Genomic DNA, 27,634 nt, shown 5'->3' with positions numbered 1-27,634 from the left:
TCACACTTGAATGTTATAAGCACAGATACTTGAGACACGAGAGGTTTCCACACTAGTGCTGGCAAAGGGATCCCACCCTGGGAAATCCCACTTAAATTTTAGCAGCTACAAGGCAGCAGCTCCTGACTCTTGGCAGAAGGGTAAATGCCACACTGAAAGTGTATTTCAAGTTGCAAAGCTGTCAACCATGAGAAGGTAGCTGTGTTCTGCATCGGGCTAAGGGATGCCATTCCAGTGCAGAACCCATTTAGTAACAGAAGGAAGCAAAAAGCCATAGGGGGATGGGGTGACATATGGCAATAATTGCACACAGTAGCTCATCTTAAGTACCTTAGTTGTTTGCTTTCACTTCTCAGCTGGACAAAACATTTCCCTGACTTCTGAATCGTCCACAGCTCACAATCAAGCTCTTAGTGAGCTGAAGTACATGGCATCGTTTCCTTTCCCTGGCTCAACTCCAAGCCAGGGCGACCCTGGGGGACTATCCACTTGGCTACCTGAGCTGGCTGGTTAGTTGGGAGGCAATACAGCACATGCCACGAGTGCATCTGTAAGTTCCACAGCTCCCACAGCCTGCTGAACCAGCAGCCTCTGCGGAGACAGGCAGAGCATCCACAAAGAGGGACAGGGAGGACTTATGCAACAGATATGATGTTAATATTTGTATACAGACAAGGTCTCTCTAAATGAAACAGATAAAATCAGAATGGGTGCTAAAGGAGCATTTGTGCCATTTGGGATCTTCTTTAAAAGCCCGTGCTCTAAGTAGCTTGCTATCTTTCCTTCCCTCCTGCATACAATATGCTACAAACATCTTCAGAGTCCCTCAGTTTCTTTTTCTCCTTTCCTGGCTCTACCGACCTCTTCCAAATTTATCTTCCCAACCAAGACTGTAAATGCTCTTGTGTCTTGAAACAGGAACAGCCTAGTTTCCAGGCAGTCCTTTTCTTAACCCTTCTCTGGCCTAGTCTTCCCTCAAAATTCATGCCAGCTCATTTCTTGATAACTTCCCTCACCAGGCTTCCCTCTCACTGTCAATATCGGAGCTGCACGCTCATCCTCAGCTACACTTGCACATCAATAAGTAACTGTTCCACAGGCAGATATTTCAGTGTTTGCACTTGTCTTCAGAAATCAAAGCCTTCTCTGATTAAATGCCATTACAATCCAGCGCTTGGACGGATCCAGAGAGATTAATGTGCTTTTGGGCAGCTTTAATGATAATCCTGCTACAGACGGTATTAAGTAAATGTCAGTAACCTGGTTTGAAGGGAGCTTTCACCTCAGGGATCCTTTCCATTTAGAGGAGAGAAGCTCAGCTTGCTTTTCAAGGCTGTATTGTCAAGAGAAATCCTGCTTAGTGAAGACTCCTCTTCCTCAGCCCAGTAAAACAAAATGGAGTACAATGATAGAGGGATTGCTAGATAAATAGATTGAGGTGATTTATAGGGAGCTAATGCATCTCTCGAAAGCCAGAACTGCTGTATATTACAAGCCACGTCATAGTTTTGAAATCTGGGTTGCCATTCCCTCCTTGCGCTCCTTTCAGTGTCTGCTGCCTTTTGCTCATCTCACCACCACACCACACAGTTCTTTACTGAGGGCATCAATAGCAGCAGCTGATAATGCACCTTGGTCATATCTGTCCCCATCTGCTGCACCTTGCTGGAGGAGAAGTCTGGAGTGTGCAGTGCTCCTACCTCATCTTACTGTGGCCCTAATAACAGACCTCCTTCCCCATGACATGATTCTGATGGGCTCAGTATTCCCTCCTTTCTACTGTTGCTTTATGGGCAATCAGTAGAAGTTAATCACTAATTTCAGAGAAAAAGGTGAAAAAAGCAAGAAAGAACAGCTCAGCGCAGGCACTGAGAAAGTTTGCAGAAACTCAGTCCTACCACTGAGCTGAGTAACATCCTATACCCAACAGATTGGCAGAAACCTCGGAGGCTTATGCTTTGCAGCAGCAGAAGTCTGTTGACAACTTTTTAAAAATTACATCTTAGCCATCATTTAGACACCAGCTCAGAATCAGCAAAATATGTGGTTTCATTGCTGCGTGGAACCTATTGTGCCAAGATGTCACAAAACGACCTTCCCAAAGGCATGGATGAACAAAGAAATGAGCTGAATTTTTACCCTAAATCTCTCATATCTCAAGCAAAGGCCTCTGCAAATTAGAAAAACTGAAATTAGCTGCTTCTCTACTTTATTTTGGCACATACTTGAAGCAAAACATCCCACTGAAAGGCTGAAGTAATTGAATTTTCCACCCTGACTGGCTGGAGAAAGCTACGGAAGATTGCAAAGAATGTTTTTCCCTGGGCTTTTCCAGACAGCTTTGCTATCTCCAGCAGTTTGAGAAATTCACAGAAGCAACCAAAGTCCCAGGGAGCTACACTATGCTAGCTACCTCGATCTCAAAACGGATCTGCCATCCATGAACTGTGAGGAAGACCCAGCTCAAAATCTGAATGTATGTATTGCTCAAGAGTCCTCCTGCTAACGCATCAAAACCAGCCTTTCCAACCGACTGTTTCAAGACTTGAGGAATATTCACTGTTGTATCTGAGCACTGTGGGCTACATTTGACCTCTGCCTTTGTACCTCTGCCTTTGTAGCAGAAGAAAAGGATAGGAAAAAATCACTCAAAGAAACGACTCTCGCTTTTGATCAGTTGACTTGTCCAGGTGAATGGAGCTGACTGTGTTCTGCCATGGAGGAGGCTTGCAATATCTCTCTTGATAGCAAAGTCCGTGAGCTACCGTGTTCTCAAGAGTCACACACGTTGCAGACCAGATGCATCATTGACGCACTTACCTTGGTAAACACAAAGGAGGATCATCAGCACAAAACAGACACAGAGGAGGCATTGTGTCTACCTCTGCTCAGCTGACAACGACCTCTGTGATGCCCTGATGAGAAGGAGGAGGAAAAGCAGTGACCCAAATGCTCCAAATTCTTGCTGATGGAGAAGTGTAAGGAGAGAGACTGCACTACCCACAGGTGAGGTCATATTCTTTTAAGAAGTCACTTGAATGAAAATGGACCAGACATCTTGCAGCGAAGAGAGCATCGTTCACTATTACCCATTGACCTTGGCTTTTTTGCCTCAATCACAATGCAGACAGTCTCAAAATCTACTTTAACCTTAGATCTTCCTTTCCTGTATTTCAGTGGACAAACACATGAAAGGGAGCCTGCCTTTCTGCCTGCAGAGCTTACTAGAAAATATCTCACTGACTTCTGCGGCGTGCAAAAGCAGAGAAGGAAGTGAATAGAAACAGCCAGAGTTAGTCCTCCACCTGTAATTTGGCCGAACTCCTTAGGCAGAAAGAGCTGCATGCTGATTCAGTGAGGCAGCTGAGCAGGTACACTTAACGTTCTCTCCTTGTGGGGTATACCAAACTCACATTTCCCCTCCCTCAAGAGGTCTTTGGGATGTCTCTGACTGAGGCCACATGAACTTTGCCAGGGACAGATAGGGAGAGAGAGACGAAACTTTCAGATTTTGGAGTTAAGTGGATGGACAGCTTAAGTAAAATTGATTTTATGCCACAGCTCTTTGATAGCTAGTCAACCAAGTGCGGCTTTGAAGCTCATCACTAGGGCACAAGGGGAAACACAAGCAGCAGTGCCTCAGTCAGCACTCACTGACTGGGAGGGGTGGCCTGACACACTGTGCAATGGCTGAAAACCCTTTCCCCCGGCATCTGCTCAGCCGTTCTGGGAAGTAATACCTTCTTTTCCTCAAGAATCTCTCAGCCACAGAGAATCCAAAGTGCTCTCCTGACTTCATGCCACACATACAAACTATTTCACTTGTTGGGGAAATGTAGCCTCTCTGCAGGGATGAAATCTGGCAGCTGTTCAGTGAAGGACTGCAAAACTACACAGTAATGTCAGACCAGGAAGCAAAGAAGAAAACTGTTACATCCGGAAGTAAAAGGGAGATTTTGGAAAGCAGAAGAAAACAGCCCGTGTCAGAATATTATGCAAAGCAGCATGGCTGAGGCTCGAGCCCTCTAACAACTGTGATTGTGTAAGACCTATGATTTACATCTTCTGCACAAAATGATAGATGTTGGGATATAAAAGCTACATCCCATGCATTTGTCCAGGGGAAAGTTAATGCAGAAGAAAGAGAGGGAATGAAGAGAGACAAAAAGAATCAGAAGCTGAAGTTGTTCTATTAGGATAATAGGAACTGCCCTCTTGGAACAAACCATAGGTGTATGTCATGTAAGACCATGTTCATCTTTCACTATCTGTTTCCTCGAAGATCTCTCTAGCTGTGCAGCCTACAGGAGAGTGTTCCCCACAAGGGGTTATGTAGTTTTCCCAGAAGCACAAGAACTGAAATCTCTCAGATTAATTACTCTGTTCACATATGTATGTGCTCCCTCCTCTGCCCCCTCCTGTCAGCCTCTGTTTTGCATTAACGGCAGTTGATGTCAACATCGGTTTTGCATTGCCCACCACACCCAGTTCAGAGATGGCTGAGAAGCTACCTCATTGACATCGATGCCATTTCTCTCCATGTAGGCCCTGTCGTTCACCTGTCCCCCTTCCATAAACTCCATGAGAAGGACGCGCCTCGTTGAGAGCTCCCAATAGATCCTGGGGACCTGAAACAGGAATAGATGGGTTAGGTCAAACAACAGGCTGGAAAAGCAAGGAGAATATATCACACACAACCCAGAAAAGGAGTAAAGATGGAAGAGGCTGTGAGGACCTGTTTTTTGCCTGAGCACAAGGGAGGTAAATCCATCTACCAGCCTCTTCCCCAGGACAGCACCAATGTGTGCAAGGAAAACACACCAACTCAACGGCAGCAGGATCTGTCCACGTGCAACATTTCTGGCCATGCTCTACAAGATTTTGACCACCTCCCACTGATGTTTGAGAGCTTTCTTGTCTGCTTTGCAGCTCCTCTAGCTGGGCTGTTTAACTAGTACTATAGCAAGTTTCTGAATCATCCACTCAGCTCCTTTAGGCAGGAACTAAATCTTGTTTGCCACGCACAGCGCCCACTTACGCAGCTCTAAAAATGATAAGCCATCGCCATAAATTGCATCTCCGCAGTGCCCCTTCGAACACAAAACGCCTTTGAGCTGACAAACCCTGCATACTTAGGCCATTTGCAATTGAACTGGGAGAAAAATCAAGTGTCACAAATAAGGGGCTTGTCACAGAAACCCTGGGAAACCCTTAACTATCTTATTGCCAACGTGACACAGTAACAAGTGTAAAATATCAAAGCACTTTTCATTCAATCTGCAGCAAATCAAGCTGAGTGAGGTACCAGTAAGAGGCCCGGTGTGACCCAGGGAGGCAGTGACACAGCCATTGCTCAGGCTGGCTCCCCCTTTACCAGCCTCTCTCCAGCCAAATTCTTTCCATGCTGAAGTCCCTACTGTCAAGAGTCCTTTTGCTGAAGTTCCCTTTGGGTATTCTGCGCATGACTGTGCTGACCGATCTCCAAAGCTGCCCAGATTTGCCTTTGCACATGCATGAAGCCACACGGGTACATTTTGCCAAAGATATAAGGGAGCTCCACCCATTCCCATTACTGTGCCCCAGTACAGGGATACACATTTGGGATCCTGTAAAGAGAGAGCCAGCTGTGCAGCCCCCTCTCCTCACCTGCCTGACTCGCACACTGCAATGGTCCAGCACCTCAGGGCAAGGCAGGAAGGGCTAGGAGGTGTTGTCTATTTGGTGCGACCAAAGCCAGGGGAATCAGCCAGGCCACTGTAGCTCATCATAACTCTTGAACAAGCAGCATTTGATTTATACTCTGCTCGTAACTACTGACAGTGTCTCATCCTCTCACAAACTATCTGCTTCCCCCACTGTTGCTGTCCTAGAGAGACCATTTTTCCAGTGTCACCCACTTCTACCCTACCACCTGCGTGCCGCTTTAGATCAAAGACTCCTTTGCTGAGCAATTCCAATGTCCCTCAGTCCCACCGTTCAACACTCCTGGCATACTTCGCATGACTTTGATGCCAGAGATCCACTATGGGCAAGCGGGGTTCAATTACTCGCAGCCTTTCCAGCTTATCTGTATGTCCATTCTTTGCAGTTAGATTTGTGAGAAAACAAACCAACTTCAAAACTAATAGTTCCCCAGCCCATCTAGCTCACTGATCCCTGCTGCCTTAGATCATTTCAGATGACACTCATTCTTGTCTCAAGATTTACAGGGGCAAGTCAGTGGGCTTGTAAAGCACTATCCGCGCTCTTGGAGATGCCTCTCTCACTCACAGCCAAATTCTTCAGTGATGTTTTTAATTACTCACAGATGTTTGGCTGTAATGCTAGTGCATGGAAACAATTTATCTCTGGCTTTAAAAGCTCAAACAGGTTCACAGCACAAAATCTACTTCTCAACTTTCTAGCGTGTTTGTGAAAATTAATGATACAGGAGCCCAATTCTTCCGTTGCCTTTGGGTGATGAACACGTCTCTGAATTGGCAGGTCAGACAGCAGGATCCATTATTTAGCCATCTCAAGCCATTTGTTTTTGTTACACATATTGATATCATGATAGCCCCTTAACCTAGTGAGGAGGTGATTGGCCGTCTCCATGGGGATTTACTTCACAGTATCCTAGTTACAGCTGCAATGGATACAGCTCTTCAAAGTGCATCACTTCTGATAAACGCCCACTCAGAAAAATCATTTGCCTTTGGCCTTCTGTAGCCCTGCTGGCTTTTAGCTGTCTGCCTCTATAGGAAGGCCATGGCTGCCACTGGGCCCCAAAAGACTGCCCCAAACCTGGAGTCAGGTGACAAGGAATTATAGCCCTTGCATGGAGGAAGCAAGGAAAAAATGGATGCATCAGCCTGTAAAGTCTAACAAAATCTCCTCTCATTTCAGACATTTGTCACTTCCATCTTGGGAATTCTGCATGAACAGGAGGTGAAAACCTCATCTTGATGCATGTATGCAGGAGGGTCCAAAGGAGGGTACATTTTTTGCTGCTTTTGTGTATGCGCAAATACAGCTCTGTCAGTGACTGTGCCCACAGCACTATGTATGCTTGACCACACTTGTGTACTTCCAGAATACACAACGCGGAGGCTTGTGCCTCTTGCATGTCAGCAAAAGATTTATGCACGTGTGAGTTTGAAGGTGTGAGCTTATGTCTTTCCAAGAATGAGATGTGTATGTGTCTGGTTGTACTTGAGACATTTGCCAGTGACCTTAATCAGTATGTAGCAGAGGGGGTGGGGTAACAGTGTCTGTGGGGAAGAGCACAATATGGGTGCAGTTGAGTATGCACATGAAGGTGACATGAATGCATTAGCCATGGATGTGTATGAAGGACATATGCTCAGTTTCAGAGTGAGGATGTGGTTTTTTGCAGGACGAAGGATTCATGCGAACATGCTTGCTCCCAAGATACACAGTATCCCCAGTCCTACTTGACATCATCAGCTTCAGACTAGCTTTTCTGTTTCATGTCCACTTCTTGCCCTCAGATGAGATAAAGCCCAGGAAAAGGTACCACCAGATGGCTCAGAAAGAATGGCAAATTCACAGGACTCTGGACAAGTTCAGAAAGTGTTTGGGAAAATGAGCAGCAGGCTCCAGAGATTGCTGGCCCCAAACCACCACTCCTCATCCAATACACAGTGCCTACAGTAGGAAACAGACAAGGAGGAAGCATATCTCAGAGCAGTTTCTGGTTCTTATCAGCAGATGAGCACCACAGAGGGACTGAGCTCCATTCTCCCTCTGTATGGTTCCTCCAGGTGGTGAATGAGGTGTACAAGATGCATAAAGTGAGACTATCAACACAGATATATACACGGAAATATGTGTTCCCTCACCTTCAGGAAGTCAAAGTTCTTGAGCATATGAGCAACCTTCTCAGCATTTCTGCCTTCATTGAGGAAGTCCAGCTCCAAGGGCAGGTTCTTTTTAGCTTCTTCCACCAGCCACATGAACTCAAAATCTGGAAAGATCTGCTTCACAACCAAGAGGAGAACCTGAGAACAAGAAAACAGACAATCAGCTGCATTCTGGCTCCAAACCCACGCAGCTACACACAGCACTGTTTTGGTAGGATCATTCCATGCAATTTACAGACAAAAAAAACCCAACCTGCACCCCAAGTGCTTGTAGGGTTCCTGCAGTATCATAACACAACAGATGATGTTATGCCTTGGTCATGTAACACAAATTTTGGGTTGTACTTCCCACACAGGTACATCTCTGAGTTAAATGACAGCACAGACACCAAAGGGAGCCCAGCTGCCTGCTGCCTACAGGTAAGAGAACAAAGCCCTGGAGAACAGACCACATGGCCACATCTCACCAAGGGTATGGCCCAGGAGCGACTATCTTCTGAGCCTCACAGTTCTACGAGTTCGGCTTCATTTGAACAGCCCTCAGATAATGCAGAAGAGGAAGATCTAAAGTAAGACTTGTCACCTCTATGTTAGTTCTTCCACTGCTGAGAAAGAATTTTGCTAGCACAGAATATCCACTGGGCAGTTCAGATAAGACAGTGGAGTTTGGATACAGGCAGTAGGCTACAGATCTTTAAAGGACACTTCTGGTGGGGGTCAGAGGGTGAGTTGCTCCTCAGCATCAGTCACAGCCATCGTCAGCGATGCTGAGTTGGTGTTTCCTAAGTATCATATACCCACCACCTAGCATCCTCTTCTTCTTAAAGGGATTAGATATTCAGCTGCACAAGACCTTGAAAAGCCCAGCTGAAAAGTTCCTGGAAACGTTTGCTAAAACCAGCATTTAAAGGACGAGTGATGGGCAGTCCTCTCTGAAGAAAATCAAGATTATGTGATTGGATGGCATAATTAAAGCTGCACGCTTTCTGGTCAAACGAAAGGCCAGTTTCTCAACCAGTCACAAATTTACACCAGCTGACAATTTGGACCCCAACTTCAGGAAAATAATTTGTCTGGCTTTTCTTAACTAATTGAGTCCTAAAAAAAGAATAAAACATAAAACTGGAGTCCACTTAGCTGTCTTTATCTTATTTGTTCTGTACATCCATCTGAAAATGAAAACAGACATGTCAGTGTGTGTTCCTGGACAGTTTCCCTTTCTAGATCTCTGACACTGAGGTGGGAATTCCTGCACTGCAGAAGGAACATTTAAAGCACACACAGAAAGCTGCTATCATTGAAATGTATGACAAAAAATAAATTCATGAACCATCACTGCTCCTGTTCAGCTGTGTGAAAACATTTGTTCTCCACCCCTGTCTCTACTTCTGTTATCTAAATGTCAGTTCCAAACTCAATGTTCCTTTAAAAATGTAATCACCAGGTTCCAGACACTATTGAATGATTTTTCTACTGTTATATCTAGAGGCATAAATCCTTTCAAATCTATGTCACCCAAATGAAATGTAACCAGCGATCTTCATGAACACGTACATAAACTTTACAGGGGCTGCAGGATTATTTCATTGGTGCCTGATGTGAGAAAATTCATGCATTGTTTTTTGCTTTCTTTAAATGCTCTTTTGAATCAACTTGCCACCTTGACCACGAGCAGGGACATACTTAACAAGTATTTGGCCTGTCCCTTTTCTGACATCTGTCTGACATATTGTCTTGAAATATGTATTGATATTTGAAGAGCAGTAAGGTATTTCTCTCTGGATTTATCAGATACTGTAGTGATTTTTAAAGTCACCACTGATGCTATGAAACCTCAAGTGAATTTAGCAATTTTCCATCCAGCTTTTCCCATTCAGATTCCTTCCCATCAGTCTCTAAATAAGACCATCTCCATCAATATTTAAATCAACCTTCTACCAAGCTGCAATGTCTGTCAGATTCTTAAAGGACCACAACCTCAGTGCACATAATCTGGCTTTCAGTGCAGCCTACACAAAAACAGTCCCACACAAGGATATGACGATGCATCTTAGCCAACACTCCACAAGAGACCCTTTAAAAACAAGAATGCATGTGTCTTGTTGTGAGCTACTTTCCCACAGCTGTGTGTACACAACAGATATTGAGGATGACAAACTAGACTGTCTGTAGAGGAAGGACAATACTAAACTGCCAAAAGGAAATACACTGGTTTAGTTTCAAGTTTCCCAGGAGGATTAGTCTAAAAACAGAAAAGCCAGAAATCATTCTAAAATTATTTGTTTAAATGTCTCTTACAAATATAATCAGCAACCACAGCAACACAGTGTGAGGGTGGATTTTTTTCTGTGATACCCACTGTTAAAAGGGTAAAAGTCCCAGGGCTCGTTCATACACAACCCTCTTATTGCCCAGGTCTCACAGCCTTTCATTACCTGCTCATCCTTCTTCCTTGACTGCTTAGTTTCTGCCATCCTGTCCTGCACTGGACTCAAGGACACCATAAGCCCCCTGAGAACTGCTGTGCATGTGATGACTCACAAAAGCAAACTCATCGGGCAGATCACTGCGGTCAGTCCTGGAGAGGACATGAACCAAATCCAAATCTACAGCTGGACCCAAAGCCAGTTCAAACAGTTCTCTGTTCTCAAACCAGCACTGAAACAGATGTATCCCATCTTACTGGGATACCTTTACTGAACACAAAAATTTCTTTCACTACGAGTTCAAAATAAATATCCATCTGCAAACTGATGTGTTCCAGCTGGAACCAGCTGTCCTTTTTTGCAGACTAGCCAGGAATGCTCAAAGCAAGGTGTTTTAGCTGCCTAAAGAAGCTTTACTTATGTGCTGCTCTGAGAGGGTGCAGGTAGGATCTTTGATTCCTGATCTGCTGTGATGGAGAATGTGTCATTGCATCAGCAGTACCCTCTAAACACTTATCAGACCCCCTCAGCTTAATCTTCCCCTCTTTAGTCCCATGGACATACCTGTCTGCCAATGGATGTGCACATTATTGTACTATACATGCAGATATATGCTTATTAGGAGAGCTAAAAACTTTACTGCTACCACTTACAGACCCAGTCCTTCGCCTCTCCTCCACCTCAGCCCCATCTCTATTTCCCGCTCCCCACCATACCGCTGGCATCTCTGGCTATTGCAATGCAGTGCAGTGCCACAGGTTTTCTCCAGTTCGTCCCTTCAACGGGCTAGACCTACAAGTTTGGGAGGAGCTACAGCATTGCACTTGGAACATAAGTGGTACCCCCAATCAGGAGAGGAACAGGAGAGTTGCACTGAAACGTTTTTCTCCTTTGTTTCTGCCCCTGTTAGGTGACCACCTCCATATTTTAGTGGTTTTGTTTCCAGCATCAATCAGCTCAGCATTAGGGAGCTGATAAAGAAACAAAACTGAACCACAGCAACCTCAGCCGTTGTTGAATCCACAGTGGAATTTAACTGAAAAAAACATGCTAATAGTGGAGAATGATTTTTACTTGGCCACACAGCCCTGACTGCACAGGGAACTGAGACCAGTTTAATCAATTGTTAATGGGCACACAGGCTGAAGAGACTTCAGGACTCACTCTCTAGTTTTTCAATCTCATATGGACTTACTCTGATGTCTTTCATGTTGACCTGTCTTCTCCTTCTGCCCTCCTTCACTCTTACCCTCTTGTTCAGTCTCTCAGTCCACACAATCGCCCTCACTGCAATCCTCACCAATTTGCTACATTATTCCCGTAAGACAGCATTTGTCTCTGGAGGTTTCACAGCTACAGGAAGGCACTGTTATACCTGCTTACACCATGGGTTAACGTGGCCCCCACACATTTCAATGGCAATTGCTCTATAAGTCAAAGTTAACAGGTAGTTTTACCTCCATGAGCAAAATATCCTTGGAGCTCTGAGCTTGGACCTTTGGGTGCTGGATTTTCACCGCCACCGTTCTCCCATCCTGCAGCACTGCCTTGTGGACCTGGGCTAGCGACGCTGCTCCCAGGGGAGTGTCCTCAAAACTCACAAAGAGTTCTTTTATCTGCCAGGAGAAGACAAAGAGGCATCAGCTTGGGGTGCCAGAGACTATCCTAAGGAAAGCCCTGCCCACAGGCCAGAGACAGAGTGTGCCAAAGCTGGGCAGGCTCAATCCTTTCATCCTTTCTCTGTCCCCTGCCTGAGCTTTTCACTCTTCGGCCTCCCAGTGAAGACTGCCAAGCATGGAAGTGCCCTGGAGGTGCTCTGCTTACGGAAACCTGTGGCAGATCCCCAGCAGCACATTTCATCTAGGACACGGAGTGGCCAGGCAGCATGTGAGGGAGCCCTTCAGGCTGTCCTGAAAATGGGTTGGAGCAATTATAGTCAGCATCCTTGGTTGCTACTGGGTGCAGAAGCCAACAACTGTCCCTTTGCATGTATTTCTTTTGCAGATATTTAATACCACCCACCATCACCCCTTGAACCTGACTGTGCGTACTCCCTTGCATTACAGCAGCATCAGCTAGCTTAAGGGGCAAAAGTCAGCACACGACTGGGAGCAGTTGTAAGGGCTGGATTCAGGGCAGGGGGACAAAAATTGCAGTTTGCACCTCTGATGGCTTGGACTGAAAACATATTTTATATGACGGCCTTTCTCACACCTCCAATAAAAGTAACCAGTGCTCTCAGCTCAGAAAAAGCACCAGGTGGGGACAGCAAACCACTTCATGGGCAGAAATTATTAGCAGCTCTGGCTGTGAAACTCAGGACTAGACTATAAGGAAAGGTGCAGATGAAGTAGATTTACCAGGGGGATGTCCGGGAAGCAAAAACCTAGACAGACATGGGTGAGGCAATGGGAGACGGGCAAAGGCCCATCTGCCCTGCATAATACAGCACCCTGCTAGAGACCCTCGGTGCAGCACTGGGCAGCTCGGGCCCTGGAAACACTGTTACCATGGTAGTGTGATACCAGCCTGGCTGACTAACCAGGCCCCTCCGCACAGTTAATTAGCTCAGCGGGAGTGCCAACATGGTTATGTGGCTAGTGCGTGTAATGCTTAGTTGAGGCTTTCTGTCCTGCTCTGTAGAGCAAGATGCAGACAAGCTCTGAGGTATCCAGAAGTCAGCAAAGGGAACCGGTCCCACCCTTCCCACGGGCTGAACTGATTTTGGGTGAGCAGTTGAGAAGACTGTAATTTATGCAGTAACAAAAAAGAAAGAATGTCAGTGCATTTTTATAACCTACTTTTTAAAAGGTAATTAAAGATGGGAGCTGCAGCAAGCTAATAATTATATATGAATAAAGACCTTCTAAGCAAAGTCTTCATGCACAGCGTTAAACGAATACTCTTTTTGCTGACAAGGAAGAAAAACACTATACAAGGAGCAGCCTGTTCCCTCCTGCAGCTGCCAGGGAATGAGCCCCCTCCCACACCACCCTACCCTTTCTCTCCCAGCCCCTTCCACAGAAAACTATTGCTAGCAACAAACTGGAGCATTTGCAGCAATTAGATTCCAACAGAGACTCAGCTGCCTCCAGTAATTCAGTAGGAAGGTGCTTATTTATTTATTTATTTAATCAGTAATTCATTAGGAAGGTGCTTTTTATTTATTTATTTAACTCCCTTTGGTCCTGGCGGCAAAATCAATTAAGTAAAACAACTGCATTTAAAAACAACTAGCTATGTGTTTTTTAATTACAGCAGGCCCATAATTCAAACCTATTGACATTCGTGTCTCAAGAGAAAAAAGGTTTTTCTCTCTTTCCCCTCCCCTCGCCCTTTCTTTTCTCTCTCACATCTGGATTTTTAGATTCTCATTTCAGATTAGTATAAGGAAAGAAGCACCGATGGGATGACAGATGGCACAGGGGACATGTTCAAGACACAGGGACTGTTACCTTTGTGTGAAGTTTGTCTATCAGCTGAAGAGAGGACCTGTTAAGGGGAAGAGACTTAAGGTGCCCAGGAGCAGGCTGGGCTTTGAGATCCCATAAGGAAGGAAAAAAATACAGACAGAGAACTTGCCACATGAGGTCGAGCTGGGTCTTTCTTCAACTCTCTCACTACCCTACATCCTCACTTTAAAGGGATGTACCTTTACAGAGTAGCAGCCAGTATTACTAGTCTAACTGTCATAAGGGTGGTAACATCTTCCAAAGGTTAAAGCACAGAATTGGGAGTTCACTGGCCTGAATCCAGTAAGGTACCACATATAAATTGGATAAAATTCCATCTGCTCTGGATTTCAAAAGCTTTTAATTGCCTACACTGTCACTCCAACAATTTTCACCAGCATTGAATGCATGCAGGGGAAAAAAAAGCTGCACATCTTCCCCCTGGCAGAAATAATCTATCTATCTATCTATCTATCTATCTATCTATCTATCTATCTATAAGAAAGCTGCCTCTAGGAGTTCTGGGCAGAAGGATTTCATTTAAAAACTTGTTATTTATCACACAAAAGCCAGGTTCACAGTCATGTCCGTCAGAGCCAGCCCAGTGGCCCTGCTGCAATTCAAGGGGGAAGCTATGGGCACCCACAGGCTGCAGGCAGGGCAGCAAGGCGAGGGACTGCAGCAGGGCCACAGAATTGATGGCTCCTCCAGGAGCAGAAGGCTAGAGCATGCACGCCAGGGAGGCAGGGATCACAGCCGGGCCATTACATGAGCAGGTGTGAGGCTCAGATAAAGCAGCAGCACAATTATGGCTGGGCTCCAGGACCCCCCACTTAGCAAATCACCCTCATTCATTATGAAATTGTCCTTTCGCAGCTCACTGCAGGCAGCTAGTGCCTCTGAAGCAGGCTGTGTGTCCCAGATGCGCAAAAACGAGCGAGAGGCTGTGTGACATGGAAGCAGTGAAGGGGTGAGCCAGGCTTCCACACTGCCTGCAGGAGAGCGGGGTCCTTCCGAAGAGGAGGCAGCTGCACCCATTTCACGCAGGCAGGGAGTTCTTGGAGCAGCCTGCGGGCTCTTACTGCTCACAAGCACCCAGCTAATAAGCACCCTTAACAAAGACAGTAACCATCATTTCCAGGATGCATAATTAGCAACCGAAGGTCTGGGACAGTCTCAGAGCCCACCTGACACGGTACTTCAGGAACTCTGGAGCTTCTTTCAGGCCACAGCTGGTCTCACAGGGCCTTATCAAACTGGCTGTTACCATCTGTAATCTTGGCAGGAGATGAAACAAGCACAGTTTCCAGACAGATTTAATAAAGGTTTAAAAGAGAGAAAAGGAACTTTAGGGCTGCTCTTTCAAAGGAGCAGGACAGCCAGCCGCAGGTTTACAGCTGTACAGGTGAGCAGGGTCCCTGCACACAGTGGTTTCCCTCACTAGACTTCTGCACAGCCAGCTCCCCACTGGGCACGTGCTCAACCCACAAACGGATGTGTCACTGGCTGGAAACACAGCCCTGACTGTTTAATTCTGAAGAATGAAGCTCGTTTAATTTTAAATATGCAAAATCTTTCCATGATTGTTGGTATTAGTATTCACACCTCAGGGAGCTGATATGAAAAGCTCTTACAGGATCTATCTACTTAGACACTTATTAGTATGTATTTGTGCTGAGGTTGCACCTACAGACTATCATTAGGCCCAGAGTGCCACTGTACAAGGTGCACAGCCACCACGGGCCCTGCACAAAGTCACGCTTTCCAGGAGTCCCCAGCTGTCACCTACAGGCCTCCTCGCATGCTGAAGTGCGCTCCCAAAGCACACACTGCTCTGCCCGAGGTCTGCGGCACACACCAGCTGATGCCACAATGTCGAGCATCAGTACGCCTCAGTATTTTCTGTGAGTCTTGTCCTTAAACACTTAGGAAGTTACTGGAAGTCAATTGGATTTAAGCGCCCAAATCCTGAGTCCTTTTTGAAAGTACTACTTTACACCACCTGCCCAGCATGTTCTGAGAAATCTTTGACAGAGTTAGGATTTAACCCAGATATCCCAAGTTCCAGCCTGATGTCTTAATCTCCAAACCATAAATGTCAAATGTGCATGTCTTGCTAGCTAATTTCTTTTGAAATACACTGCCTCTTAATCCCAACCTTTTTATATCCCTGTGCTGCAGTAAATGACCAAGTATCACCACTTAGTTTCAACCTGCCCACTCCACAGAGAGGTATGTTCCCTTCCTTCTCCAGAAAGGCTGCCAGCAAGGTACCCTGGAGCAGGAGCCTAAGGCATGGAGCCCCTTCCTGACCCAGCACTACATAACATCATCTCGAGTGGGATGTGGAGGCTCTGCTCTGCCATAGTGACCATAGCAGATGAACAGAGGCCATGTGCCAGCAGTCTGTTCAGGAAAAATTTAGGGTGCAGTGGGATGCAGGATCACTAACAACAGGTGTCTCCACATCCCAGCCCTGTTTAGCTGGCAAGCTGAACCACTTCCAGCATGGTGCTCCACGCCTCTGTATGTGGTGCGGCCAGAATGAGGCCACTACGGGATCTAAGTAAAAGTATTCTGCATTACAAGTCCTATCCAGGAGGTTTTCAGCCGAGTCCAGCACACTTTTGAAAATTCTTGTTTTCCACAACTGCTTGCAAAGAACCTTTTCTCAACCTTGTCAGAGCTGAAACAGTCCAATACAGGTGATGTCAGTGAGGAAACTTCCCCAGGGGAAGAGAGTCCTTCACCAAAGCATTTCAAAATTGCCTTCAAATATTTCCCAGGACTTCAAAGGACTCTTCAGCCTGGAAAGAAAGACAATGGGGAGGGAATGTCACAGAGTTCTATAAAATCACTTCCGTCACAGAGAACAGGATTGGGAACGTTCATATACTCCATAGAAGAACTCAGGAGCAGCAAATTGCCGATTAGCACACAAGATTACCAGATGGCAGGATTAAAACAAGCAAAAAGAAGGATTTTTTTCCCCACACCAATTAAGCTGTGAAACTTCCTGCCACGGGATGTTATGAATACCAAAAGTCCAAGTGGGTAGGTAATTTGATGAAGAACAACCATCACAAACTACTAAACACCAAGATACAATCTCTGGCCCAGGAAATCAAACCTTCAGATTACTGGAAGTGGGAAGATCATACCAGGTAAAGTTTAACTGTATGTCTGCCATGCTTTTATAGCCTTTATCTCTTAGCCAACACTGGCTACAGTTGGAGGCAGAGTGGTGGGCTTCAGCTTTTGGTCTGATCTGTACAGTCATCCTTATGTTCTTCAGAAGCTCTTTGCACCAGACTGACCAGTGTTAATGACAGCAGGATGGACAACAGAGGAACTGTCTCACCGGCTGCTAGCGTGGGACTCAGTTGCTGTTTTGACAGCCTAGGAAGTTACAGATAGACCCTGTAAGTTTCTGAGAGTGCAAAGGATATGGGGGAACCACAGCTGGAAGTGGCCCAGTCTCCAGGGTAAACCCTGAGCTTTGGTAACAGTGCATCTTCACGAAATATCTGTCATGTAACTTGCAGACAATAAAATCAAAAGGACGGTAAATATGCCAGAAATTAGTGTAAATATGCCCATGTCGGTGCACTCTGCCAGTCTGGCACATCTGGCGAACGTGCCGCAGGAGCTGAGACCTTCTCCAACACAGGCCATCTCCAGACACTTCACCGTGCTCCACAGCTTTACCAATCGCAGCCACTCAAAATAATTCACAAAAAGGGGCCCAACAGGGCTGATGTTATTCTCTTATCAGCAAAAAGCAATGCAAACAGAAACATTCAAAACCTCAACCACAATTTCACAGCAGATCTCCTCTTCTGATCTCAGCACACTGTAATTGCTCCTGAGTCTTGCATTTTCTATTTGGAGATAGCAATCTAGGAGATGTCCTGCTATTTCAGAAGGGGCTGACTAGGCAACACGGGATTAACTTGAACTTCTTGCCTCCAGGATACTCATCACAGGCCATGATACAACAAAGCTCCATTAACAACAGTATTGTGTTGTGATGGCCAGTAGCGGCTCGCAGTCTCCTAGCGTTTTTCTGCCATGCAGCAGCACAGGAAGATGCACAAGAGGAAGGTGGTACAAATCCATTCAAGACAAAGGGATACAGTTGGGAGATACATCCACGGCGGAAGCTGACAACAAGAAAGTGATTAAGTTAGGTAAATTTTGCACATTTCCTTGTGCTGTGATACTCCAAGCTGGAATTCCCTTGAGGTGACTCAGTTCATCTGGTTTTTACACTCCTGGCAGAGACAGCACTGAATAGTTTCCCTCTTCATCACGGCTCCATGGATGGCAATTTGCTAAGGTGAGCTCAGTCAGCAGGAGCTTTCCGAGATTTACACAGTGATCATGCCGCCTGCAGTCTCCCAGCCAAGACAGCGCGAGGCACTGTGATGATGGGATTCATGAGCTTGCTGGAAAGCAGACCAACACAGTGCCACTCTGGGAAGACAGCAGGTTTCCCAGGGAAGTTTCAGGGGCTGCAGCTGCTGTCTTAACACTGCATAGTACAATCTCCCCTCTATTTCATGTGGCAGAATAGCCAAAAAGTTACTCTGTTCTACATCTGAAACAGCATTTCTAAGGCTTGTGACTCCCAGAACTTTTGGAATTCACTTTATTGACATTAGGATCCTATTGCTTTCAAAAGTCTGAATGCCCTTCCTGGACTAAGTTTAAGGAATGTGAACCTCATCCTAGTCTGGTCATCTTTTCAAGAACAGGCACGTACCTGTCCATGGCACCAAGGACTCACCGATCCCTGCAAGTCTGCAAGACCAGAGTTCTAGGCATGAGCAAATGTTACCTTGGAGTAGAGCAATCTACTTCCCAGACAGCAAATGAAGGGGTTTTTTCCATTGTACCAGCCTTTCTATCCCCTCTATGAAAACAAAATGTCACAGTGTTGCTCTAAGAATTATTAAGACAGCAAAAACTGACAGATTAGATTTATCGCAGCAGACAGTGGATTATGAAGAATAATTCATCAAACGTCAGAACAAACAGCCCACAATTTATAGGCGGCTTTTTTGAGTCAGTGAAATCTGATTGGACTTCTCCCCACCTAATGAATGCCAAAACCTAATTGATGGTTCCTAAATGCGTCTGTCAAGAACACGTATTTATTAACTCAATATTTTTAATAATATTGTAGATATATACAGAATAGTGGTTTTCTACTGAATGGATTCCCTGGTGTTCATATTACATACACGTGTAAGTGTGCACATATATATAGCATTATACAGTGCATCCAAACGAATACAGGTAAAAGGTATGTGTGTATTCTGATGCACCGAAACAATTACATATGGCTTACTACACAAAATCTGCATCTTTCAGTGCAAAGGATGGCAAAGCAATGTGGTCCGTTTCAAGGAGACATGTGCATTAAGGTGCCTGTCTAGAATTTGGAAGAGCTGAGCTCTAGCATTTTCTCTCTCTGATATCCCATGTGATGCTGGGCTGCACCATGTACCAGAGGTTGTGCACGGATGAGCAGAATCAGGGCTATCCAGTCAGCTATAAACCTGCCCTTATCTAATTTCTCAGGACCAAATTTGTAACTTTCATATCTTTTTTAAAACCTGTCTGTAGAATACATATACAGCAGTTATTACACACACAGCCACAGACATGTAACTTCATCTGACAATGGTATACATTTGCTCCTGGGGTGCCAATCACTGCTAACTTGGTTAACCACTCCTAACGTTGCACCGCAACAACACAAAACCAGTGCTGTCTGTGCACCAACCATCAGCCTTTCTTCTGCAAGTATGATGTTCATCCCTTCTGGCCAGCTGGGGTACAAAGTTCACTTGTTTCCTGTTATTTCTGCCTGGCACCACTTGGGTACTCTGCAGCCCTCTACCAGCTATACAATTGAGAAACTTCTCTGGGATCCTATCAACAGCATTTCCCAGTCACAAAGCCATGAGTGTTACAGAAAATGAACTCTGCTAAAGGAAGAGTCCTTGATCCCATCCTCCTGAGGCCAAAGCTGGCTCGCTTATTCACTGTCTGGTACCTATGATCCCGGCTATTCCCTATTCTACTCACCTACCATCCTCTTTCTGTAGTCTCTTCCGGCTAGAAAAGCAGTGGGAAAGACTACATGAAGCCACCCTTGCTTTCATCTCATTCTTCCACTGAGCTGTACAGCAACATTATCAGTCTACTTGCTATAGTACCTTTAATTGTTACAGAGCCATACTTTGAGGAAAAGCACTTTTTATTCCATCCCTGATGACTCCTGCTTAATAGTCTGTGCTCAGACACACACATCGTAGCTTCATTTATTTTCCTGAGTAAAGTCAGATCCTTAAGACAAGGCAGAACTGTCTGAGAATATCACTCATCCCGGATCGAAACCAATCTCAGTGGTGACAGCTATAACAGGCAGTAACAGAAAGGAGCAGACAAAGCTGATGTATGTCTCCTGAGATCCTACCTGTGAAGTGGACCTCATCTCCCATCTCTCTGAAAGGTGAGCCACTTAGCTATGGCTCCCACAAACAAACAATACTCAGTCCAATAAAAGCAGCGATTGTCACAGCCAGACTGGAACCTAACTGGCTCAGGAACATCCTTCTGATTGGCACAAGGACATAAATATTTTTCAGCAATTAAACTATTGGGTGTCCTACTACCTTCCTGAGACACAGGATGCTAAGATTAACACATTAGTTCAGCACACTGAGAGCCAATGCTTTCAACAGTTGGAGTTCTACAGGTCTTCCACTAGCATCACCACAGCCTCTTCTACACTTAGCTTCAGTCAGCTGTTCCTTGTCCAGGTCCTAGTTTCACAAAGCACTTTGAAAGCAGAAAACTACATATTAGACACATAAGCCAGACAGCAAGCTGGATAGTAGGAAAGCAGAGTCCAGACATAACCTGCAGGGCTAGCGCAACATCTTCAGTGGCACGAGCACATACGACAAACCAGCGAGAGGAAACAGCAAAGCCAGGATGTCTCAGAACAAGTCTCTAACCCATCCACCAGTGTGAACATTACTCCTGGTCAAAGTACTCCATTTCAGACAATGCAGGTAGCTTTCCCCCATGCCTGTAAACCCATGCTCAGAATTAAATTCCAAGAAGCCCTCTCTTTCCAAAATGTCCATTACCAAAGCAAAGATTTTGCTGTTGGAAGTTGCATCATAATTTTAAGCTGCAAGACCAGTTCACTTCCCTATAGAGAAGCTGGAACAACCTCGCATCACTGAAATCAGTGATTTCCTCAGGATCCCCCTGAGTGATAACAAAGTACCAGTCGCTCTAACCCTGACGCAGCCACTAGGAAAATGCTCATTTCCTGTTTCCAGTTGCAGTTAATCAACACAATGACCTGGCTTGCTGAGCATCCCACTTCTTTCCACCTCAGAATAAACATCTTGTGCTGTTAGTCACCTTCCTGCTATCCTAAACCACTTCCACAACCCAGTCTGTCTGTGACCAGCCTCCAACAGCAGCCAGTGTCTCCTGATCTAAAGTCAAGCCAGAGACCACCAGCCACTATGATTGCATGGAAAGAGAAGGTGGAAAACGACAATCTCTGGAAGTGCACACTAAACAGTGTCACTGTGCACTCTATTTTGCATGATATAAGCATCTTGCAATCTATGCAAAATGCACAGACCAAGGCAAAGCCTGTGACATACATACACATATATATTCCCATTCACTTCCTTCCATTCCATAATACTGACAAAGAATATAGTGGCTTGTGAGTTACTTATTCCCCCCAGTAGTGCCTGCTATGGGGTAGATGCTCCAACCATGTTCCCCGCCCTTCCTTTGTACATATAATGGCTTCCCTTTATCTTCATTTGCTCTTTCATCTTGAGATGTCCCCCACTTGAACAATGCTCATTAAATCCACTTTTTTGTCTCTGTCTTTTTGGAGAAATATTACTTCACCTGCATCTCTCCTGTCTGGGAGGATGGAGCCACACTTGTCAATTGTTCAGACAGATGGGAATCACAGCCCTTCAAGAGCACACAACTTCTCCACTCTCAGCCATTTTTTGTGTTTTAATTGAAAGCAGTCTCTCTCTTTCTTTCTCTTTCTCCATTTGCTGATACAAGAGGTTCTCACTTGTTATACCAGTGTGCAGTGAGAGCGGGGCAGAAGACAAGTCTGTGATGCCAATAAGCTTCTTTCTGCATCCCATCTGCCCAAAGGGACTCCTCTTCCACGGTTCAGGAGGAGCAGTAGTGGCCCCTTTCTACTGGGATCTTTGAGGCTTACTGTGTTCTCTGTAGCTTCTCAGCTCCCAGGCAATCGAGCTAAAAGTGCTAACGTAGCAGGAACATCCCTGTAGTTCCTAGGGAAGGGACCAGTTTCCTCAGCCTTATGCTCTTCTAATAGCTCTGTTAGCATGTCTGAGCAGCTGCCTTATCCCTTTCCCAGCTTTCTGGAGATGATCCACAAAGCTCTGCTCACAGCCCCTACCCGCACACCACTGCATCGAGATAATAGCTCACATAGAATTCCCACCTCCTTTCTGGTTACTCGTAGTTCTACCTCCGTATTCTAGATCCAGCCTGCTCCTAGCCAAACTACAATTTCAGCCTGTCTCTCAGACACCTTCTTTCAGGCAGTCATGTCTCTGTTCACATTCAACAAACCTATAGCATGGTTCCTAATCTCCTCACTCAAACCATCCTTTCTGTCTCCTTTCTTATCACAATGGACAATGTCACCAACTTTCTGTCAAGCACGCCTGCAGCCTTGGCCTTGTCATCAACACTGACCTCCCTCCAGACTCCAGATATCATTTCCAGGACAGGTCTGAGCCTAGTACTAGACATCAAGTACTAATGCTCACAAGTGACAGGTGACAACAATCCAACTGTTCCTCCCTGTTCCTCCCAAAAGTTCCCACTTCTCTTGATCCACATACGTAGTAAGACACATTGGGATCCCCAACACACCCAGAACCCCTTGATCGAATTCCTGCTGACATGTTCCCAAATGACATATATCACCCCTACAGATGCCAGCAGCCTGCTGCAAAGACAGCGTATTTGGAAAGAATCATCAAATCATAGAACAGCCCAGGTTGGAAGGGACCTCAAAAGATCATCTGGACAAATCTTTCATGGGAAAGGGAGCCTAGATGAGACTATCACATCTTGAAAACCTTCAGTGATGGGGACTCTACCACGCCCCTGGGGAGGTTGTTCCCTTGATTCATAGCTCTCAATGTAAAAATTTCTTTCTTGTATCATGATGAAACCTCTCCCAAAATGCCACAGAGAAGAAGAAATGCCACAGAGACAGGGCCAGTTGGCACATTAAGCAAGAAGGTAACATTCAAGAAAGTACCCAGAAGCAAACGAATTTCCAAGACGGTTTTGACTCCAGGCATAAACACATCCCTGCCATGCACCAGCTGAAACCTGAGCAGGAAAGGGTCAACGGAACCACAACAAACAGGCTCCACGTTAGTGACAGCCAGGCAGAGGGAGGCTCTGCCGAGGACTGCAGAGATGCCCCAAGGGCCCTGTCAGCAGTAAGCCTGCACAACAGCAGCAGTCCTGTGAGAAATAACCAACCGCCAGAGCCTGAGGATATATAGGAACCTTCGGGAGCACATATCACCTGTGCCTCATCTCAAATGCCTCTGATTCAGCTTTGAAAGCCTGGGGGCTTTGAGAAGCATATGAGAGAATGGGTGGTGGGAAGAAATGTCTATGGGCCGGTTTATGTGACTTTACAGAGAGTGGTGAGGGGATGTCTCAGGGTATACCTTTGGAAGAGGTAGGCTACAAGCATCTGATCGGCAGGCAAAGCTGTGCCAGGTCTCATGCAGAGAGTTCAGGAGGAGGCACGGGGCAGTGCATTTGTGCGCACAGCTTGTGTGCGGAATGGCATGCAAAATCCTCCATCCAGAGAGAGGGAAGCGAAGAACAGGGTCAGGACGGGTGTTTGTGTGTGTGTGCAGGGGGAATGGAGGGCTGCGCTGCAGGGTACGTATCTGGCAGGACAGCACTGCGTATATGTGAGCATATGCGACGCTGACAGACCCTTCTACTCCAGCACCTAAAACGGAGAGAGAGAGAGAGAGAGAGGCATAGTCCCATGAGGACTATGTGGAATGCTTTTACGGGTCGCCTCAGAAAGGGGTGAGGGAAAAGTGTTTCTAGGCCTGGGATAAAGAGCAGGAACGACAGAAGCAGCATTGCACAACCCAGCGGCCTGTCACCAGGGTGGGCAGAGGCACAGTACAACAAAAACACGCAGAGGGCAAAGCCCCGTCCCAGACAGATTCTGACCATCTACGTCCCTTCCTCAGGCTTTGGTCACAATTACATTGATGCAAGCGTGATAAAGTTTTACCAAAGCACAAGCATTGCCCCAGAGTAACAGGACAGGGAACCAGGAGGGGCAAGATAATGGAGCAGATCCTCCTCAAAACCATGCTAAGGCACATGGATAACAAGGAAGTGATTTGGGACAGCCAACATGGCTTCACCAAGGGAAAATCGTGCCTGACCAACTTGGTAGCCTTCTATGATGGGGTTACAGTATCAGTGGACAAAGGGCGGGCAACTGACATCGTCTACCTGGACTTGTGCAAGGCATTCGACACTGTCCCACATGATGTCCTTGTCTCTAAATTGGAAGGACATGGATTTGACAGATGGACCACTTGTTGGATAAGGAACTGGCTCAATGGACGCACACAAAGAGTTACAGGCAATGGCTCGATGTCCAGGCAGAGACCAGTGACGAGTGGTGTGCCTCAGGGGTCGGTACTGGGGCCAGTGCTGTTCACTATCTTTGTTGGCGACATGGACAGTGGGACTGAGTGCACCCTTGGCAAGTTTGCCGACGACACCAACCTGTGTGGTGTGGTTGACACACTGGAGGGAAGGGATGCCATTCAGAGGGATACTGACAGGCTGGAGAGGTGGGCCTGTGTGAACCTCATGAGGTTCAACAAGGCCAAGTGCAGGGTCCTGCATGTGGGTCAGGGCAACCCCAAACACAAGTACAGGCTGGGTGGAGAGTGGCTCGAGAGCAGCCCTGAGGAGAAGGACTTGGAGGTACTGGTAGATGAGAAGCTCAACATGAGCCGGCAATGTGCTCTTGCAGCCCAGAAAGCCAACCGAATCCTGGGCTGCATCAAGAGAAGCGTGGCCAGCAGGGCGAGGGAGGTGATTCTGCCCCTTTACTCCGCTCTTGTGAGACCCCACCTGGAGTCCTGTGTCCAGCTCTGGAGCCCCCAAAATAAGAAGGACATGGATGTGTTGGAGCGGGTCCAGAGGAGGGCAACAAAGATGATCCGAGGGCTGGAGTACCTCTCCTACGAGGACAGGCTAAGAGAGCTGGGGCTGTTCAGCCTGGAGAAGAGCAGGCTCCAGGGTGACCTTATAGCAGCCTTCCAATACCTGAAGGGGGCCTACAGGAAGGATGGAGAGGGAATTTTCACAAGGGTGTGTAGTGACAGGACAAGGGGGAAGGGCTCTAAACTAAAAGAGGGCAGATTTAGATTAGATATTAGGAAGAAATTCTTCACCATGAGGGTGGTAAGGCACTGGAACAAGTTGCCCAGAGAAGCTGTGGCTGCCCCCTCCCTGGAAGTGTTCAAGGCCAGGTTGGATGGAGCTCTGAGCAGCCTGGTCTAGTGGAAGATATCCCTGCACATGGCAGGGGGGTTGGAACTAGATCATCTTCAAGATCCCTTCCAACCCTTACCATTCTATGATTCTGTGAGTGAGGTTCCGACGTGGACATGGAAGTACATGTACCCTGGCAGACGTGGGCAGCTCTGCCTTAATTGAATTCGTATCAAGAAAAGGATATAATGAAGTCACTACACTAGAAGAAAGATGCTACAAAGGTAGTAAAGCCCTGCTGAAGATATAAAGCTCATAAGCCAGTTACTGGTGTTGACTGTGCCTTGCTGGGGATACTGGAACACCGGCACAGCTGGCAAGCCAGACAATGCAAAAGGCACAGCTGTACAACAGTCCATACCACAGAGGACAAGGTGCAGGGACTGAAGAGAAGTCAAGGTAGAACAACTTACAAAGAGATCAGGATGGGACTCTGGAGTTTGTATTCTTTGCAGCCTACTCTCAGAAAAAAATGTACAGAGATCCAGAAAAGTCGTTCGTGTGAGACAACTGCACAGCAAATTAAATCCACAACCGACTCTGCCAACAGCATCACTGGCATCATGCTGGGGAAAAGGTTCTGTGCATCCACTAACAGCCAGTCATACAAACCCTGGAGCCCAGAGTGCTCTGCACTGATCCAGAGAGGAAAGTCCTATGGCTAAGCCAGCCACACCATTTCCTGCTTCCTTCTTGTCAATCTCCCCTCTGAATATCAGTCTCTCCTTTCTTCTGCCCATATTTCTCCTACTTTTCACGTCTCTGCTCCGATCCATCTGCCACTTCTACAGTTTACTTATTATCTCTTGCTTCCTCCTCTTCCTCCTATGTTTTTTCCCTTGTCCCCAGATCTTCTTGTTGGCCTGCCGGATCCCTGGTTCAGTGGTCTAACTCAGCTGATTTACTCTCCTTAAAGCAGTGTCTGCTCTCACGTAAATCACCCTCCAAACCCAGCCTGTGAAATGGGCTTGTTCACTAAACTCTATGAATAGGAAAGTAGGCACAGCTGGCCTATTCATAACCAACATAAAAAATAGATTAGCACTTTACAGATTAAACATTATCGTTTCAACAGTTAACATAAATCATCTGCACTTACAGGCCTAGCATTGCTGTTACCACTGCGGGGTGACAAGCATTGCAAAGGGCAGGGGTGCGGTGGGAAACAGCTCGTTTGTCTTCCACCTTGAATGTAAGTTCTCCTCTGGCACCCCCAGAGACTACTGCTAGAGGTTGTTAAAAGGAGAAAAGTGGGCTAAGGAAACAAAGGTAGGGGGTTAATTTTTATTAATTCACGTGCATTTCCAAGCAACCCAGCAACCCACTATTCTACAGCCAGAATCCAATTGCTCTGTTTCCCTCTCTAGGAAAAATGGAGCTCAAAACCAGATGGAGCAACAGAGTCAGCCTCTGGAATAAGAACAGGACAGGAAGCCTCTGAACACTGACCGATACCTAGCTCTGTTTCCTGTAGTTCAAAATCACTGGGCTCCTGAGGATGAGGTAAAGCAGTTTGGTGGATTCTATCTAATGTAAGCAGGGGTACCCACCTCAAAAAACACCTCATCATAACCCAGGGAGCCACCTTGCCAAAGAAGGGCCAAGGACTGAGACCCACTCCAGACATGCCCCGTGGAGAGCAAAGCCAGTAGAGGAGCCCAGAGCCTGCTACTGGTCAGGCTGCACCTCCTCCTTCATTGGGTACAGGGCACTAAGTCACTCGAGATGCTCAATCCAACACACTGTCATCATTGTGCTATGGTTGTGTAGTCAATGGAGAGATAAGGCCCACGAAACAGTCCAATCCATATCCTTCCCTTCCTCCCTGCTCACTGAGAAACACCCAGCATCTCAAATGTTTAGCTTGGAGCAGCCAGCCTGTAACTCCTGAGCTGGTCTTGATGATTGCAAGGGATTGGCAAAGGCCTTTGACAGGATATCCCATTAAGAACCAGCCTCACAGCTCTTTCAAACAGAAACAAAAAAAAAATAAAACGAGAGAAAGAGGCTAGGTTATGGTCCAAAGAACAAAAGACAGCCTGGGACAGGTGGCATGAGTTTAGAGGTTTTCTTGGCAGCCAGGGCAAAGACTAGCAGTTCACAAAGAACAAGGCAGCAAAAATTACATGGAGAGACTTCTTTAGTATAACCCCTCTTAACAAGCCCTGGTAATTTTAATGGCTCTAGCCTCCTTCTAGCCTTTCCTGATAAATGGGAATAACAGTTA

At 46.2% G+C, this 27,634-nt stretch overlaps 1 protein-coding gene across 4 annotated transcripts in view; it reads right to left on the bottom strand.

Annotated features, from left to right (window-relative positions):
• The window catches only part of ADCK1 (aarF domain containing kinase 1), a 91,668-nt gene that overhangs the window by 14,120 nt on the left and 49,914 nt on the right, over window positions 1–27,634 (bottom strand). For 3 of the 4 annotated variants that reach the window (XM_075425722.1, XM_075425725.1, XM_075425723.1), the window contains 3 exons: window positions 11,746–11,904; window positions 7,842–8,000; window positions 4,512–4,628 (listed from right to left, as the gene is read on the bottom strand). In XM_075425722.1, coding sequence (XP_075281837.1) covers window positions 4,512–4,628; window positions 7,842–8,000; window positions 11,746–11,904 — 435 coding nt within the window. The remainder of the gene's footprint in view (window positions 1–4,511; window positions 4,629–7,841; window positions 8,001–11,745; window positions 11,905–27,634) is intronic. The other variant, XM_075425724.1, reaches the window with a different exon arrangement.

This window comes from Opisthocomus hoazin, chromosome 7 (assembly GCF_030867145.1).
Source record: "Opisthocomus hoazin isolate bOpiHoa1 chromosome 7, bOpiHoa1.hap1, whole genome shotgun sequence".
Classification (NCBI taxonomy): Eukaryota; Metazoa; Chordata; class Aves; order Opisthocomiformes; family Opisthocomidae; genus Opisthocomus; species Opisthocomus hoazin.
This window is presented reverse-complemented; position numbering and strand designations above follow the sequence as displayed.